Here is a 17,418-nt window from a genome sequence, read left to right as displayed (position 1 = left end):
AATGTATTTTTCTTTCCAATTAGTGATTTTTCTATTTCAATCTCCAGAAGTATTTTTATGCTTTCCCAAGGCAATTTATAAGCTTTCTGAAATTCTTGATCATTTCTCCAAAAAGCTTGCAAGTAAAATTTGCCCAGTAAAAATCCATTTTAAAAATAAATTGTTTTGTTTGCCACCTCTTCCTTGGATCTATTTACAGCATGATGCAGCCTCCATATTAATATTCAGTACACTTGCTCTTTTATCCTGCCCAGTTTTGAACAAAGTATATATTTCTCTTCATGAATATCAAGAGAGAATTTGTGTTAACTCGCTACTTTCGAATAGCACTGTTCCCGAAACTGTTCCGTTCATTTTACCCTCTAAGGTTTATCCATTGGAATTTTATCTTAGTAAAAACACTCCCAGCATTCATAAGAACCACGCTTTACACGAATATGAGCATCTGCACATTGGTCTGTTTCACCTTAAATCCAGTGAAACAAAATGACAGTACTCCAGGTAACGTAGATGAATCTGCATCTCATTCTCCCTGCATTTTCACGTGCCTTTATTTCATGATTTTGCAGTATGCTTACTGAGGCTTGATTACTTCTCTTCCTACCACAGCATCTTGCTAATCAGTAGAAGCAGGAGTTTGCCATGTGGTGCTGTGAGCCCACTTGACCACATGTGTTGCTGAAGCTGGAGTTCGTACTTTCCATTTCCAGTTTAGTAGATGCACCTCCGCACTTTCTCAATTGGAGTTATTGGTTATTGACGGCATTAATAATCATGCCTCCTTTAGGTTTTATTATAATTCTAGTTCTTATTACCCCAGATTAATTTTATGTTAAAAGATAGAGATGGGCACTCTTACCTAATCTAATTCTAAATGAGATTTGTTTCCTGCAAATACCCAGGACAAACATTTTATTTTATTTTTGGTCCTTTCAACAGAATGACTCCCCCCATTCGGTTTTTGACTAAGATTCAAGATTTTAGATTGTTTAATGTCATTTCCTGTACACATGTGTAAGGAGAATGAAATAATTGTTACTTCAGATTTGATGCAACATTTAAAAACACACAATAAAGATAATAAAAACACAATAAATATAGATACATAGGATAGCTTAAACACAGATTGATTGTACGTTCATAAAGCGATGCTTGTCACATGAGTGTCTGTACATAAAGTGAGTCTGACAGGAAATGATAAAGGCATTTTATGCACAAACGCCACATCTTTAAAGAGTGTTGAAAAGGTGTGAATATTCTGATTTTTTTCATGAGCATTTTACTTAATGGTATAAAATAAAATTATTTAATAATTTTATTAAACCATCCAAAATAGATGAATGCAAAGAACACAGGTTCTTTGTAAAAAGTTGGCTCTCACAGCCCAGGTCCAATGCATTTATTTCTGATGGTCTTTGCAGTGGCAGTTCTGAAGCTGAACATTGCAATTTTTACCTGAACATACAGAATTTCAGATCAGTTATGCAAATTGTGAAACTAATGATATACCAGGTTTCTAGTGGTTTAAACACTTTTCCATTTTCTCTTTTGCAGGAAGCCTGTTTACAGGGTAATCTGATTGCTATCTGCCTGGAGCAGTTGAGTGATCCTCATCCTTTACTGCGACAGTGGGTTGCCATTTGTTTGGGTCGTATCTGGCAGAATTTTGATGCTGCTCGCTGGTGTGGTGTAAGGGACATTGCACATGAGAAATTGTACAGTCTTCTCTCAGATCCAATACCTGAGGTAAATGACCCTAAACCTGTTTGCTATTTCCAGTGAGTTAAATCGCAATGCCAAAATCAGAAAATAAGTGAGAGCATAGGAGAATGAGGGGAGATTTGATTCAAGGATACAAAATTATGAGGGGTGTAGACAGGGTAAATGAGGTTGGGTGAGACTAGAATGAGAGGTCATAGATTTAGGTAAGTGAGAAAGGTGAAATATTTAAGAGGCGCTTCTTCCCTCAAGGTGTTGTGAGTGTGGAATAAGCTGCCAGCGGAAGTGCAGATGCAAGTTTGATTGCAACATTTATTTATCTGTCTATCTACTGTATCTATCTGTCCATCTGCCCGCCCATCCAGCGTGGAGTCGGCACTTCCAGCCCTTCGATCCATGCCACCCCAGCACCCCCACAACCCCAGTTAATCCTAACCTAATTTACAATGACAGTTAAGCTACAAAGTACGCCTATACACTGTGGGAGGAAACCAGAGAATCTGAGGAAAACCACACATTCTACAGTAAGGACGTACACAGGCTCCTTACACAATGGTGCTGGAATTGAACTCTGCAGTGCCCTGAACTGTAGTGGTGTCGTGTTAACTGCTACACAGCTATGATGCCTGAAGAGAAGTTTGGAAAAGTACATGGAGTTATATAGGGCTACGATCTAGGTGCAGGTTGATGTGACTTGACAGAATAGCAGTATGGCACAGACTAGATGGGCCAAAGGGCCTGCTTCCATCTTTGACTGAGACTATATCGGTATGTAAATGTCACTGACACTATAATAGCATTACGCTAACGGCTATGCCACCATGCCACCCCAGTTGTACTTGTACAATGAATTATAGTTCATCATGTAATGTGATCCCATAAAATATTCCATGAGTTTTGTCTTTTGACAGAGTGTAACAAGGTGGGCTTTAAACTATCGTGTACTTCAGGATATTTTCTGCCAAACATTTGTATAAGTTATGTAACCCCCTGGGTCGCCTCAGGCTCGCTCAGCTCGTTCTCGTCTAAGGGGAGCAGCCTTCGGCCCCGCCAAACTGGGTAATCAGCTGGTGTGGATGCTGTGTGAGGTCCCCGCCTCACCCAAAAACAGACAGTACACCATATGCAATTAAATGAGTACAATTTATAAAGGTTACTATAACTAAGTGATTAATAACGATACAGTATATATGAAGAGAAAATTAAAGAAAAGGCGCCAAACTTATCAAAGTCCAAACCACTTCGTGCACAGCCGTTGGAGCTCAATTACTGAAGTCTTCTGGCCACCATTCGATCCCCTCCGAACTCCTCGACTCGCAGCTCAGGACCCTCCGAACTCCTCGGACTCTCCAAACAGCTCAGGACCCTCCGAGTGGTCAACCAAGCACATCTAGCTTCATCCCCCCCCTCCTCGGAGAATCTCCCGACCTCGGACCCCCCTTTGGGGTCCGATCCTCGCCCAGCTTAGAGCATTGCGTCCTCTCTCTCGACCCCCTCGCGCCGATTTGCCCAAAAGCCCGTCAACAAAAGCTTACAGACTCAGAAGAAAGAACATTAATCCCCATTTGGTTTACAAAGGAATACCATTCTCGTTATCAGTAAATTAGCATTCCTGCTAGTTAACAAAAAAGAAGAAACCCTCTTTACAGTTAGTTTTCTAGACTAAAAATGTATGATTATGGTAGCAAATGCTTAACATAGCAGCAGTTTGGACTGGCATAATGCAATTTTTTTCTTGCTCGTTTTGTTTTACTGCTTAATTATGGTGGGTACACAGGTAGTAGCCATCCTGTGACATGTTGCCTAAAGTGGCTGTTCAGTTTGTAAGTCCAGTGAATGTTGTTATCAGCTGATAGGATCACTGCCAAAGCAATCTCATGTGATTAGATGTGCTGTCTAACAGGAATCACTGCTGATTAGCAATGGATGTCTGACTGAAGGATGCTTTCCCTTTCATCCCTTGGGATGCTCAAGCTGTGGATTAACAAAGAAAGGAAAACATGGCAACTCTATAGAGTCTTCTATGACCTCAGGATTTCAGGCAGTGAAATATTTTCAGAGTAATTACTTCAATAATGTAGAGAAATAATGCAGTTTGTTTATGCGGCATATCCCCACAAGCTGCAGTGATATTCATTTGGTGGCCACTTTATTAGGTACAGGAGTGAAAACTGATGTAATCTTCTGTTGCTGTAGCCCACCCTCTTCAAGGTTCAATGTGTTGTGCATTTGGAGATGCTCTTCTGCACACCACTGCTGTAACATGTAGCTCTTTCAGTTACTGTCACGCTTCCTGTCTGCTTGAACCAGTCTGGCCATTCTCCCCTCACCTCTCTCATTCACAAGGCATTGTTGTCCACAGAACTACCACTCACTGGGCGTTTTTTGTTTTCCACACCATTCTCTGTAAACCCTGTCATCGCTGATAATAAAATAAAATAACTGGACCTGGAACACCTGCACTCTTATGACTCAACCACGCTTTATTTTATTCGTGCACAAGGAGAACAAGATGGTCCCTGTCATCACCACACTGTTCTGAAGTCTGAACAGAAAAATGCTATTGTTAGACAGAATTGGCTTACAAGTTACAGATATTGACCATTTGGTAAATTTTGTATGTTTGAATTCCTTACAGATGTGCCATTCACAGTAGAGTCAAAAGTCAATAGAAAGTACAAGCTAACAACCGATGACACTTTAAAGTTATAAAATGACTGTCCCTTAGTTAGGTGTGTTTTTACATCCTTCTGTTATTCCTACCTCGTCTGTTTCTGGCAGCCCCTACTGTGTAAAGGGAAGCTATATTGTTCTAGTTTGAATACACAATGCTGCAGTCACCTTTACCTATCTCGTCTGTAGTGACCAGGGCTGGCTCCAGTGGTCTTACTTTAAAGGTCTGTCATTCGAGGAATTCGCTCATAAATCTGATATTCCTTTGGAATGTAAATGCCAGTTGTGAGCGTATTTGCCTCTCAGACACTGCAGTGCAATGAAGTATTGTCTTTTCAAAGAGACTCGAAATCCATTTGTCCTCTCACAGAAAAGTATAGTGTGGAAATAGGCCCAACTGGCTCACTGAGTCCACGTTACACTAATCCTACATTAAGTCCAGGTTTTATTCCCAAACACGAGAAAATCTGCAGATGTTGGAAATCCAAGCAGCAAACACAAATTGCTGGAGGAGCTCAGCAGGCCAGATAACATCTGTGGAAAAGAGTAAACAGTCTACGTTTTGGGTTGAGACCTTTCATCAGGACTGGAAAAAAAGATGACAAGTCAGAGCAAAAAGGAGGGGGAAGGTTTTATTATTTCCACATTCCAGCCGACTTTCTCCAGATTCTACCACTTACTGTCACACTGGGGACAATTTACTTAGTTGGAATGACAGCACAGCAGTTTGCGCAATGCTTTACAGCACAGGCTGTAATATTGGGGTTTGCTTCCCACCGCTGTCTGTAAGGAGCGTCTACACTCTCTTTGTGACTGTGTTAGTTTCTTCTGGTGCTCTGGTTTCCTTCCACATTCCAAAAATGTACAGGTTAGGGTTAGTAATTTGTGGGCATGCTATGCTGGCACCAGAAGCGTGGCTCAGCGCAATCCTCGCTGATTCGATTTGATGTAAACGACGCATTTCACTGTATGTAAGCAGATACAAAGATACCTCATTCACTGTAGGAATAAGTTGAGAAGTCCCAAGTTTGCACAAAAAAATGGTATCTCAATCTAAATTCTTTGTTTACATTTCTGGGTTAAAATTAATACACATAGCAATACATACAATGAATCAAGCTCATCTCAGACAGATTTCACCAACCTTACAACCTTTGGAAAATGAGATTTAAATTGTTTGTACGTGCTCACATGACAACTCAATTTGAACCTTTCTGAACCATAAATATGTAAAGATATTCCACTGGAGGATATTAAAAATGGTGAAATGCTTCTTCAGAATTGGTCACTTTGACCAGAAAGTCCATTAAAATTTCTTGCAGAAGTAAGGATTTGATAAAGATGAGCTGTATTTGTCACAAGTACATTGAATCATACAGTAAAAAGCATCCTTCACGTCAAATCAAATCAGCAAGGATAGCTCTGGGCAGCCTGCAAGTGTTGTTGTGCTTCCAGTGCCAATATAGCATGCCTACAACTCACTGACCCTAACCAAACGTGTTTGGAATATGCGAGAAATCCCATGCGGTCTAGAACATACAAACTCCTTAGAGGCAGCAGCTGGAATTGAACTCCAATATTACAGCTAGCACTGTAATAGTGTTACACTAACCACTACACGACCATGCTGCCCACTAATTTGAACTCGTCCTAAGAAACCCGTTGTGAATCAGTGATTAAGATTTGGATTTATATTTTGGAATGAAATTCATGTTTCAAATAAATTAATAGTCTACTTGTTTATTAACATTTCTCTGGTTTCTTGGGTGCATTTGTTTAAACTTGTTTTCTGCTATAGTTGTAAACTTTTAAAATTATGTTCTTGAGATATATTGTCAAAGGTGTCCACAATCCTTAATTTTGTTCACCTACCTGACCAGACAATAGTGGCAAATAGTGTTCCAATCAGTACTTACTGACATTGTAGCATTTTGCTGGTGCTGATGGAATGTTTAGTTTTGCATTTGGCTACTGTGAGAATTGCTGTTATTTCTGAGGTGGCAGTCTAGTACTATATCTACAACAATACAACTTGAGTATTCTTGCTGAAACCTTTTTAACTATTGTGAATCTAGTGTATATACAACACTTGCAATTGTTGTCTAGACTTACAATGTTTCTGGCAACACACACAAAATGCTGCTGGAATGCAGCTGGCCAGGCAACTTCTATCATAGATGCTGCCTGGCCTGCTGCGTTCCACCAGCATTTTGTGTGTGTTGCTTGAATTTCCAGCATCTGCAGATTTCCTCGTGTTTGTGTTACGATGTTTCTATATATTTTTTCTCACAACATCATTAAATATTTACAAATTGTTCAAATGATTTGGCAAAATGAAAACTTCCAATATATAGCCCACCAAGACACATTAGGAGCATCATGTACAGTTTTAGTCATCCTATCATAGGAAAGATGCTATTAAATGAGGAAAAAAATGACCAGGATGATGCCTGGACTTGCGGGGCCTAATAATGAGAGATTGCCTAGACTAGGACTTTATTGTCTGGAATGATGGAGATTGAGAAATGCTCTGGTAAATGTTTGGTAAATAGGTTCATGAAGGGTCAGACCAGGTGAAAGCACATAGTCTTTTTCTCAGGGAGAGTGTACTGAAACAGAAGGGCATGGATTTTGACCATAAGATACAGGAGCAGATTTAGGCCATTTGGCCCATTGACTCTGATCCACTATTTCCTCGTCTGATCCATTTTCCCTCTCAGCCCCAATCTCCTATCTTCTCCCTGTATCCCTTCCTGCCATGGCTAATCAAGAATCTTTCAACCCCTGCCTTAAATACACCCATTAACTTGGCCTCCACAGCTGCCTTTGGCAATAAATTCCACAGATTCACCACTCTCTGACTAAAAATTAGAGGTGAACGATTTAAAGTCAGGGGCAGCTTCTTCACGCAAAGGATGGTGCATATTTGGAATGAGCTGCCAGAAATAGTGGCTACAAGCAAATTAGCAACATTTAAAAGCCATCTGGATATATACATGGATAACGGGTTTAAAGAGCTATGGATTAAACACGGGCTGGTGGGACTCGCTTGCTGGGCAGCACGCTGTGCATGGATCATTTAGACTAAAGGGCCTGTTTCCCTGCTGTATTGCTCTACGATTCATTGAAACAATCAATATGAAATCCTGTGGTATTAAAGGGTAATTCTAAGATGGCAAGCTCTTAGGTTTTTTTTATTTCTCAGAGCTTTCATTAACTATTTTCCAGGTGCGATGTTCTGCTGTCTTTGCCTTGGGCACATTTGTGGGCAACTCAGCGGAGAGAACTGACCATTCCACAACTATTGATCACAATGTAGCTATGATGTTAGCTCAGTTAATAAATGATGGCAGTCCTGTCGTTAGGAAGGTGGGTGTTTTAAGCCTTTTGAGTCATCTCACTGTTTCTGAGTTATTTGCTAAATTATTTCTCAGCAGATATCTCCTGTTGACCACTTCAGAAGCTTGTAACACTTTGATATCAAGAATATTAACACATGGCATTTGCTCAGAAGGGTTCTGCCATTGGTTGCATACAGTACAACAATTACACTGTGTTGTTTCTATTTGATTGAGCCTTGAGACCAGTAGAGCAGGAATCAAAGTATACAACCCTGATCACCCTGAGATTCCTTTACTTGCAGGCATTCGCGGTTGAACAGAGAAATACAATCAAATCAATGAAAAACTATGCTCAAAGGCCAACAAGCAACCAGTGTGAAAAAGAAGACAAAAAGTGTGCAAATACAAACAATAAATAAATAAAATTTCATATATTTTTTCCTATATGGAACTGTAAGTTAACAGTGGCACACTGAGACCCACGTTCCAGGAATCCAATCCTGAGCATACAAGTTCCTTTGGTTTTTGTATATTTTTTATTATAAGATGTGATCTTTGCTTCTTTATGATGTTAAGGATATGTTTGCTTATTTTATACTGATTTAGCACAATAATAAAAACATGAAAGATTATTAAACAAAAACAAACAGCAAATCAGGCAGCATCTGTGGAGAGAGAAGCAGGGTTAACATTTGAGGATGACAATCTTTATCAGAACTATTGCTACTAGCTTTGATATGATTAGGAAAAAAACACTGTTCAATTGGACACAAATGTTCTTTTTGTATTTTCTCTCTATTTTTGCATGGTTTTTAATTGCTTTAAAAATGTCCTTGAAAGTTGTGTCTTTAGGGCAAGCTATGAGGAAAGTGTTGTCTTAACCCAAAATGAGATTATGGATAAACTGAAACATACATGATTAGGTTGTAAGTTGTCAAATCTTAAAACTCAAATGCACATTCAAAGGATCTCAAAAGTTCAACTTGATATTTCTTCATTCAAGGAGTGTCAGTTTGATTAATCTGATTACCTGTTAGATCTTTCCTTGTAAGGATTAAAAGTTGTGGACTGGTGCAGTTTCTTTTGTTTTGGAATAAGCTAGTAAAGAATGTTTTAGAAGCTCTCTCACATAAGTTGTACAAAGTTTAAAGTCTGTTTGGAGAAGATCTGGACTGTTATTTGAAAAGGCTTCACTTGAAGAGTCCTAAACACAAGGAGATTTGATTTAAATGAAAAGCAGAATGTTGAATTAACTCGGGTCAATCAGCATCTGTAGTGGGAAAAGGTGTCAACATTTTGAGTCGAGATCCTACATCAGGACTCAATATCTTCATGCAAAAGTCTTAGATTTATGAAGGTCATTGAACTCCATAGACTTCTAATTTTCCCCTTTTGACGCTTTTAAATGTTGTTTCTCTTTATAAGATATGTATTTTGTTACTGGGCTTCTTTACTGCTCCTTTAGGAGTTTGTCTCATTTAATTGTGATCCTGATGCTGACTGGTAAAGGTTGCAAATTGTTTTTAATTTTGCTTGCATGATTTACTGTATTGATAGTGTGTAATTTGGAATGATGCTTCTTAATGCTGCCTTAAGAGTTGTTATGGTCACTTATTTCTTGGGCAAATGCAATAAACACAAGGTCAGAGTGCTGAAGTTATTTCATGATTAGCTTATTTTGTGTTTTAATTGGCAGGAATTGGTTGTGGCATTCAGTCATCTTGTCATTCAGTATGAAAGTAATTTCTGTACCGTGGCATTGCAGTTCATGGAAGAAGAGAAGAACTACCCTCTTCCCTCTCCTGCCAGTGTGATAGGTAGATATTTTTAACGTGTACTTCTCTGTGTTTAACATTAATGTCAATGTAATACAGTGATGTTACTTTTAGGGTTTATAGTAAATTGGGTCCCCCTTATTTGACTGAAATAAGCACAGCTGAACAAGAAAGTTGATAATATTAAGAGCTTATTCTTGCCTTACTTTCAGACATTGTCTCGGTTGGCATGGTTATTGCGTACTCCAATACAGTAGAATTTTTCACTTCATGTCGAGTGCACAGAATAAGTGATGAACGTGACTGGATGAAGTTGAACATATTTGCAACTTCTTTCCTTCAAGAGCTTAGACCAGTGGTTCCCAAGCTGGGGTCCATGGGCCCCTTGCTTAATGGTATTGGTCCGTGGCATTAAAAAAAAATTATTTGAGAATCCCGGCTTAGACTGACTCTTGTCAATATGCACAGATCCTCAAACAGGACAAATTCATTGGTGCAAACACGAGGAAATCTGCAGATGCTGGAAATTCAAGCAACCCACACAAAATGCTGGTGGAACGCAGCAGGCCAGGCAGCATTGATAGGGAGAAGTACAGTCGACGTTTCAGGCCCAGACCCTTCGTCAGGACTAGCGGGAAAAAGAGATAGTAAGAGATTTGAAAGAGGGAGGGGGAGACCGGAAATGATATGAGTGGGGTGTCTTCTCCTATTATTTCGGGTCTCCCCCTCCCCTCCCACTTTCAAATCTCTCACTATCTCTTTAGTCCTGACAAAGGATCTCGGTCGACTGTAGATGCCACCTGGCCTGCAAATTCATTGGTGCCATGGTTGGAAGGATTCTGTTTTCCATGTGTCAAAGTATTTCCCTTTATTGAATCAATCCTTGAAAGTAAATTACTTGATTTATACAGATTGGGATCACATTTATCCAGTACATTATAGTTGCCCTTTTACCGGCAGAGAGCATGAACACAATAAAAGCAAATTTTCAAAGATGTTGTATATTGTCAAAGTTAATCCACCCTTCATTCAGGAAAAAATCTTTACAGAAATTATCTGTCAAGAATCATCCAGAGTTATATATTTTTTAAGTTACCATAATAATTTTTTCAAGTGAAGCCACTTGTTCTCATAAATTGCCATACTATTTACTCATTACTTTCATTGTCCCACACTGCTGTCAGTTTCATATCTTAATGAACAAACTAATACCTTTGCCCATTGAATAAAGTACTAAAACTGCAGAAGATTTAAGGACTGAAAAAGAAATCCCATTTAGTTCCATCAACTTTAATTACTATAACCATGCAAGAATTAAAACAAGAATTGTAAATTCTGAAAATCTCAAATAATAGCAAGAAAGTACAAGAATTTTGCAGTAGGTCAGATTTTTTAAACATATCCTGCAAGATTTATTTTGTCTGAATTATATGCTAATTTTCTAGTTACCATTTCAGAAATTGCTCTATCTTCAAAAAGCAATAAAGCTTGACCTGCTGGTCTCTACCCTGTACCAGCCAGTGTACTTTGGGCAGAGATAAAAAAAAACCATGAACTCCCCCACTTTCCAAAGTCCCACCCTTTTGGAATGCACAAACCAATGATTTAAAGTTTTTGTTTTGCTCTATCTAACAAGCATTCCCCCCCCCCCCCCAACAAACATTAAGAATTTTTAGCGAGAAAATCTAAATGAAACATGTGATAACTGCTTCTGTCATCCCCTCATCGTACTAATTTATTTTCATTATTGGACTCACAGAACCTGGGAACTTCACACCAGTACGTGATGGGCCAGCTGTCCCAAGGCTTCGTACCGTGAGTTCCTATGGAAATATCCGTGCAGCCACTTCAGTTCGCAACTTGAACAAGTCTCTTCAAAATCTTAATTTAAATGAAGAAAGTAAGTTTGGCTATAGAAGGTGATAAACATATGTGGGAACGTAATGAATGTGCCAAGTTCCTGTGTGTTCATAGACAGTCTTAATGACGCACCTATTCATGCTGAACTGGACAGAAAAATACTACCAAGTACTAGATCTTTTTTTTTAACCAAGTACTATACAAATAAATTGTGAGGTAAAACGAATCTGTCTTCCACAGAAAGTCATCACAATGTTTGCTGTATCAATAATGAAAAGTATAGGAGAAAGGTTCAGGGTTGTAATGTTTTGATTTCCACTCCTCACTCTCTCTTCTCCCAGGGTGGTTCAGTTAACTAAACTTTGCCTCATGCTCAGCAGTGATCTTTAAAATTGGCTTTCTTTAAATAAGTGAATGCTCCATTATAAAACTGGTCATCACTTACAGTTAAGTTTTATGTTTAAACATTCATTGTCTTTAAAGATCTTGTATACATACCTAACCCAAACTGGCTGATGTTGCTTGGGTCAGCACAAGGTTAGCATGACGATGGAGCTAAGAGAGTATTTGCTTTATAACTCAGGCGTGTGATGGTTAATAAATTGCCCCAAATGTATAGGTGAGTGGTGGGAACTGGGGAGAAGTTGATGAGAATGAATGCATGGAGAATAAAGTGAGATTAGTAAAGGACCTTGTCAAAAAGTTCATAAGTAAATTTTATTATCAAAGTATATAAATGTGACCATATACAATCCTGAGATTCATTTTCCTGTGGGCATGAATCTATAAATAGTAACTATAACAGGGTCAATGAAATATCAACCAGTGTGCAGAAGACAACAAACTGTGCAAATGTTAATATAAATAAATAACAAAAATGAGGGATAATGAGATTCGGAGTCTTTAAAGTGAGGTTATTGATTGTGGGAACATCTCTATGATAGGGTAAGTGAGTGTAGTGATCCCCTTTTGTTCAAGAGCCTGATAGTTGAGAGGTTGTAATTGTTCTTGAACCTGGTAGTGCGAGTCCTGAGGCTCCAATACCTTCTACCACCTGGCAGCAGTGAGAAGAGAGCACAACCTGGGTGGTGGGGATCCCTGATGATGGGTGCTGTTTTCCTCCAACAGCGTTTCATGTAGATGTGCTCAATGGTTGGAAGGGCTTTACGCATGAAGTGCTGGGCTAAATCTACTACCTTTAGTAGAGTTTTCCAGCTGTTCATACAAGGGATCTAGGCCTAAATATTTATAGTGGTCTAAATCATCTATGTCAAACTCAAGGCCCACAGGCCAAATCCAGCCCGCGGTGGAATTATCTTTGGCCCGCGAGATAATATCTAATTACTATTAAAGCTGGCCCCAGTAATCGAAGTGCCTATGGTGTATGATATGGCTAATGCTAAGTTTATTCAGGTACCAGGTTTTCAGGGTTTTTAGTGTTTATTCGGCAGTCTTCTTCATAAGAAACGGAATTTGTAAAGTGAAACACTTTGTAGTTATAGCAGAGACTGAGACACATGAGAGCAGGCTGAAAAAACGGAGGCAACGAAAGCTGCGTTTGCACACTTCCGACTGATCTGGCCCGCATGAAGCTGCATTTTGCTCAATCCGGCCCGTGACCTAAAATAAGTTTGACACCCCTGGTCTAAATGATCAGCCGCTGATCACTTGATTGGCAGGGTCACATGAAGATTTTGAAGATGAAGAAGATCAGTTTTATTTGTCACGTCAATTGAAACTTACAGTGTTGGTCGTTTACATCACATGAAGAACTGTGGAATCCTTTTACCTCTGCTTAAGTCACTCCCATTCCTGGCTAGTGTCTGTCTTTTGTTACACACCTTATATTTGTCTGGTTTATATACTACCTATTTAGCTGTAATCAAGATATAGCCAACATTAAGTTTTATTCAGGCTCTCACACTGTTAGTTCTGGTCATAGAGTTATACAGTATTTCAATAGGCCCTTTGGCCCAAATTATCCATGCTGACCATTTGCCCTCCTGAGAAAATCTGTTTGTACTGGCTCAGTTTTAAATTTCTTACCCTTATTTTAAAAATTCTTCTACGTCTTTATCGTTAGTAATTATTCTCCAGTTCCACAACTACCCAAGACTTCTGTGCACCTCCAAGTGTGGCTTCTTGCACATTCCCAGTTTTTCTTAGCTCCATCATTAGAAACAGGCCTTTCACAGTCAAAGTCCTCAACTCCTTCCTCCTTTCCCTCCTTTATATAGCAAGTCCTTGAAACATAGTTGAAAGTAAATTTTTTATCAAAGTACATATATGTCACCATGAGATTGAGATTCATCTTGAGATTCATTTTTGAATTTGTTCTTCACCAGTCCTAATTTCTCTATATGGTGTAGTGCCAAATTTAAAAAAAGTCATTGCTGATTTTGTATGCTAATCCATGGAATATCTTACAATAAGTACATGTTGATAAATGATTTATTGATCATAATTTTTCTAGCATACGCAGCAGTTCACATTTTTGCAATATATTAGCATCATCTAGTGGTACAATATTAATACTGACCTCTATCTGTCAAAGAGTTTCTAAGTCAATTTGCTGCCACAAAAATGTGTAAAGCAAGCAAATAATTTTGAACTTTCTGTGGCATCCAATATCTTGTATATTGATTTAAATTTGAACATATAGCAAACCGAATCAAGGTTTAAAAAATGATTATACCTGGCTATCTCATGTTTGTTTTGATGATGTAACTTCAACTTCAAACGTTGACTGCTTCTCTTTACATAGATGCTGCTCACCTTTAATGTTTCCAGCTTTTTCTTTCTTTCAGATTTCTAGCATCTGCATTTTTTAAATTATTGTTGCTTCTGAAAGCTTTGTAATATTAATGGAAATCATGAAGCAGGATTATAAGTTTCCTTGCACTGACAGATGAATATGGATAATCAGACATGGGTAGAAGATTGGATCTTGATGCCCCTTTCTCAACTGATGTTTCATCCTTGGAAGATCAGTGGCAGCCCTGATCAACACTGTTGGTGGATTATAGCATGTCCTGCTGTCTAACGAATTTCAATGAGATTTCAATGTCCTGTTGTGGAGGCTTGGATTTAAATTGTTGCTTTTGAATCTCTGCCATCTATCTTATATTTAGTATCACACAACATAAACATATTGTTGGTCAGATTGTTGTTAACAAATCCACAAGAAAATGATTATGTCTCATTGTACCATTTTGCTGAAAATGACTTACTGGATTTCTGAGAAAAGAGAAAATGTTTATTTATATACAGGATGTGGGCATCGCCAGCAAAGCCTAGTTGCCCTTGAGAAGGTGGCGATGAGCTGCCTTCTTGAACTGGTGCAGACCCTGAGGTGTAGGTGCAACCACAGTGCTGTTAGGGAGGGAATTCCAGATTTTGACCCAGCAGAAATGAAGGAACGATGATACCTTTCCAAGTCAGGATGGTGAGTGACTTCCGAGTGGTGGTGTTCCCGGGTATCTGCTGTTCTCATCCTTCTAGATGCTAGTGGTCCTGGGTCTGGAGGGGGCTGCCTAGGAGCTTCAGTGTGTCTTGCAGTGCATCTTGTAGATAGTACACACTGCTGCAGCTGTTTGTCAATGGTGGAGAGCATGGATGGTTGTGGATGGATGTATGGATGGTATTGAGCATGGATGTACCTTTGAAGTGGGCTGCCTTGTACTGGATTGATGTCAAGCTTCTTGAGTGTTGATGGAGCTGCACTCACCCAGGCGAGTGGCGAGTATTCCATTGCACTCCTGATCTGAGCCTTGTAGATGATGTACAGGCTTGGGGAGGTAGGAGATGAGTTATATGTCGCAGGATTCCTATTCAATTCCAGTCAATTAAATAACTCTCGGGGCAGGATGGCAGCGTAGTGGCTAGTGTAACACCATTATGGCACCAGTGAACCGGATTCAGTTGTGCTCTTGTCTGTAAGAAGTTTGCAAGTTCTTCCCATGACCATATAGGTTTCCACCGGGTGCCCTGGTTTCCTTTCATGTTCCTAAGATGTATGATTTAGTTGGTTAATTGGTCTTACGGGTATGATTGGGCTGTGCGGGCTCGTTGGGCTGGAAGGGCCCATTACCATGCTGTATCTCTAAATAAAATAAGTAAGTTGATGCCGTGCTTGAAAGAAAGCAGTGCTTTCAACTATTGTTCCACTTGTCCATTTCTACAGACTTACTTAATTAAGCATCTTAATTTGGATAGAAATGTGATTTCATGGTTAATTTTTTTTAATGACAAAGTAGCTGAAATTTTATCTACCCCCCCTACCTTCTCTCCACTGGTAGATACCAGCTATAAAATCACTTCATTCGTTCAGCCGATCTATGATGATTGCATTTAAGATCGTGGTAGAGGTACAGTACAAGATCATGAGGGGCCTGTTTTATATAGTGGGGGAGTTCAGTACTCAGAACTGGGTGAGATGGCAATGGGGGAACCCCTTAATGTGAAGCTTGTAAGGGCGTTATTTGATAGTGCTGGGCTTGTTCACACTGGTGTTTAGAAGTATGGGGGGGGGGGGAAGAATCTCTTTGAAACCTATTAAATGTTGAAAGGCCTAGATTGAGTGGGCATGGAGAGGATGTTTCAGATAGTGGGGGAGTTTAGAACCAGCGAGCACAACCTCAGAATAGAGATATTTCTCTTTAGAACAGAGCTGAAGAGGAATTTCTTATAGCCAGTGGGTGGTGAATCTGTGGAAATCATTGCCACAGATGGCTGTGGTGGTCAAGTTATTGGGTATATTTAAGGCAGAGGATTATGAAAACCAGGACTGTTACCATAACTTAATAACTCAAATCCAATTTGATATTGTTAGTTTCTATTACATACAAATTTTCTTGTACAAAGAAAACAAAATAGTACTGTGGCACCTGGTACAAATTAACTCAGCTATCGGCCTTGAATTCTAAGCTATTTAGGAAGAGCTGAATTTGAGGAAAAAGCTGACATTTAAGTAGAGGTTCTTCTCAAAAGAGAACAAGAATTGAAAATTATTCAAATAAGTGAAAAGAAAAGATTGAAAATGAGCTTCAATGGTCGCCTATTGAAACGTACAGTGAAAGGTGTCATTTGCATCAAATCAAATCAGGGAGGATTGCAGCTGGCAAGTGTTGCTGTGCTTCCATCACCAACATAGCATGCCCACAACCCTAACAATGATCCAGTGTTTATTTGAAATGTGGAATGAAACTCATACGGTCACGGGTAGAATGTGCAAACTCCTTATAGACAGTGTGGGCGATTGAACCCTGATCTTACAGCTAACACTGCATAGCATTATGCTATCCGTTATGTGACCATCTGTGTTGTCTTTGATATAAAATAAGAATTAAAATAAACATTAGAAGTAAAATAATGATGCAAAATACTAACAATAACAGTAAAATAAAGTAAAACAGCCTGTCCACCGAGTTATATTTACCTTTTCCCACATGGTAATTGACCCATTCAGAGTGAGGTTTCAATCTGTACGCCAGCCTTCCCGAGCATAAGATGGAGGGGCTGGATGCAAAGTGCATTGGTGAGTTCAGCAGCAGGTGGTCAGTCAGCTGCAGCAAGACCTGCCCTCCGCATATCTCAAGCATCCACACATCACTAGAACTTTGTTATGACCTGACATCAAAGAGCTGACAGCAGAGATTCCCTAGCTCCCTGTAAGCATGATTCAGTGTGCAACTCGACAATGTAATATCTGATGTTTTCTTTTGATTTAATGTTAATTGTGATCAATTCAAATTTAATATTAGATATGAAAGTAATTAGTTAATTAATGCAGTGCTGTTGTATTAATATCATCAATGTGTCAGATTGATACCACTGCAATAAATAATATCTTAATGCAATTGAAAATCTCAAACCATCTTATGAATATTCATTCATCTGAAGCAGTGTATTCATTTCTGAGGGTGGATATTATCACAATTAGTGCGACCTGATCCAAATGAAGCTATCATTTCTGTTTTCCTAAAGTGTCATTTGATTGTGATTACTCTCGCTACATACTTGTAAAGTGACGTCGCTTTGGTTTAATTAAC

The 17,418-nt window shown here is 39.1% G+C and overlaps 1 protein-coding gene across 1 annotated transcript in view; it reads left to right on the top strand.

Moving 5' to 3' along the window:
• rptor (regulatory associated protein of MTOR, complex 1) overlaps positions 1-17,418 on the top strand; it is a 499,208-nt gene that overhangs the window by 297,990 nt on the left and 183,800 nt on the right. The window contains exons 16-19 of the mRNA XM_059948392.1: positions 1,555-1,746; positions 7,621-7,761; positions 9,430-9,550; positions 11,268-11,408. Coding sequence (XP_059804375.1) covers positions 1,555-1,746; positions 7,621-7,761; positions 9,430-9,550; positions 11,268-11,408 — 595 coding nt within the window. The remainder of the gene's footprint in view (positions 1-1,554; positions 1,747-7,620; positions 7,762-9,429; positions 9,551-11,267; positions 11,409-17,418) is intronic.

This window comes from Hypanus sabinus, chromosome 23, assembly GCF_030144855.1.
Source record: "Hypanus sabinus isolate sHypSab1 chromosome 23, sHypSab1.hap1, whole genome shotgun sequence".
Classification (NCBI taxonomy): Eukaryota; Metazoa; Chordata; class Chondrichthyes; order Myliobatiformes; family Dasyatidae; genus Hypanus; species Hypanus sabinus.
Note: the sequence above shows the minus strand (reverse complement) of the source record. Positions and strands in the feature narration are given on the sequence as shown.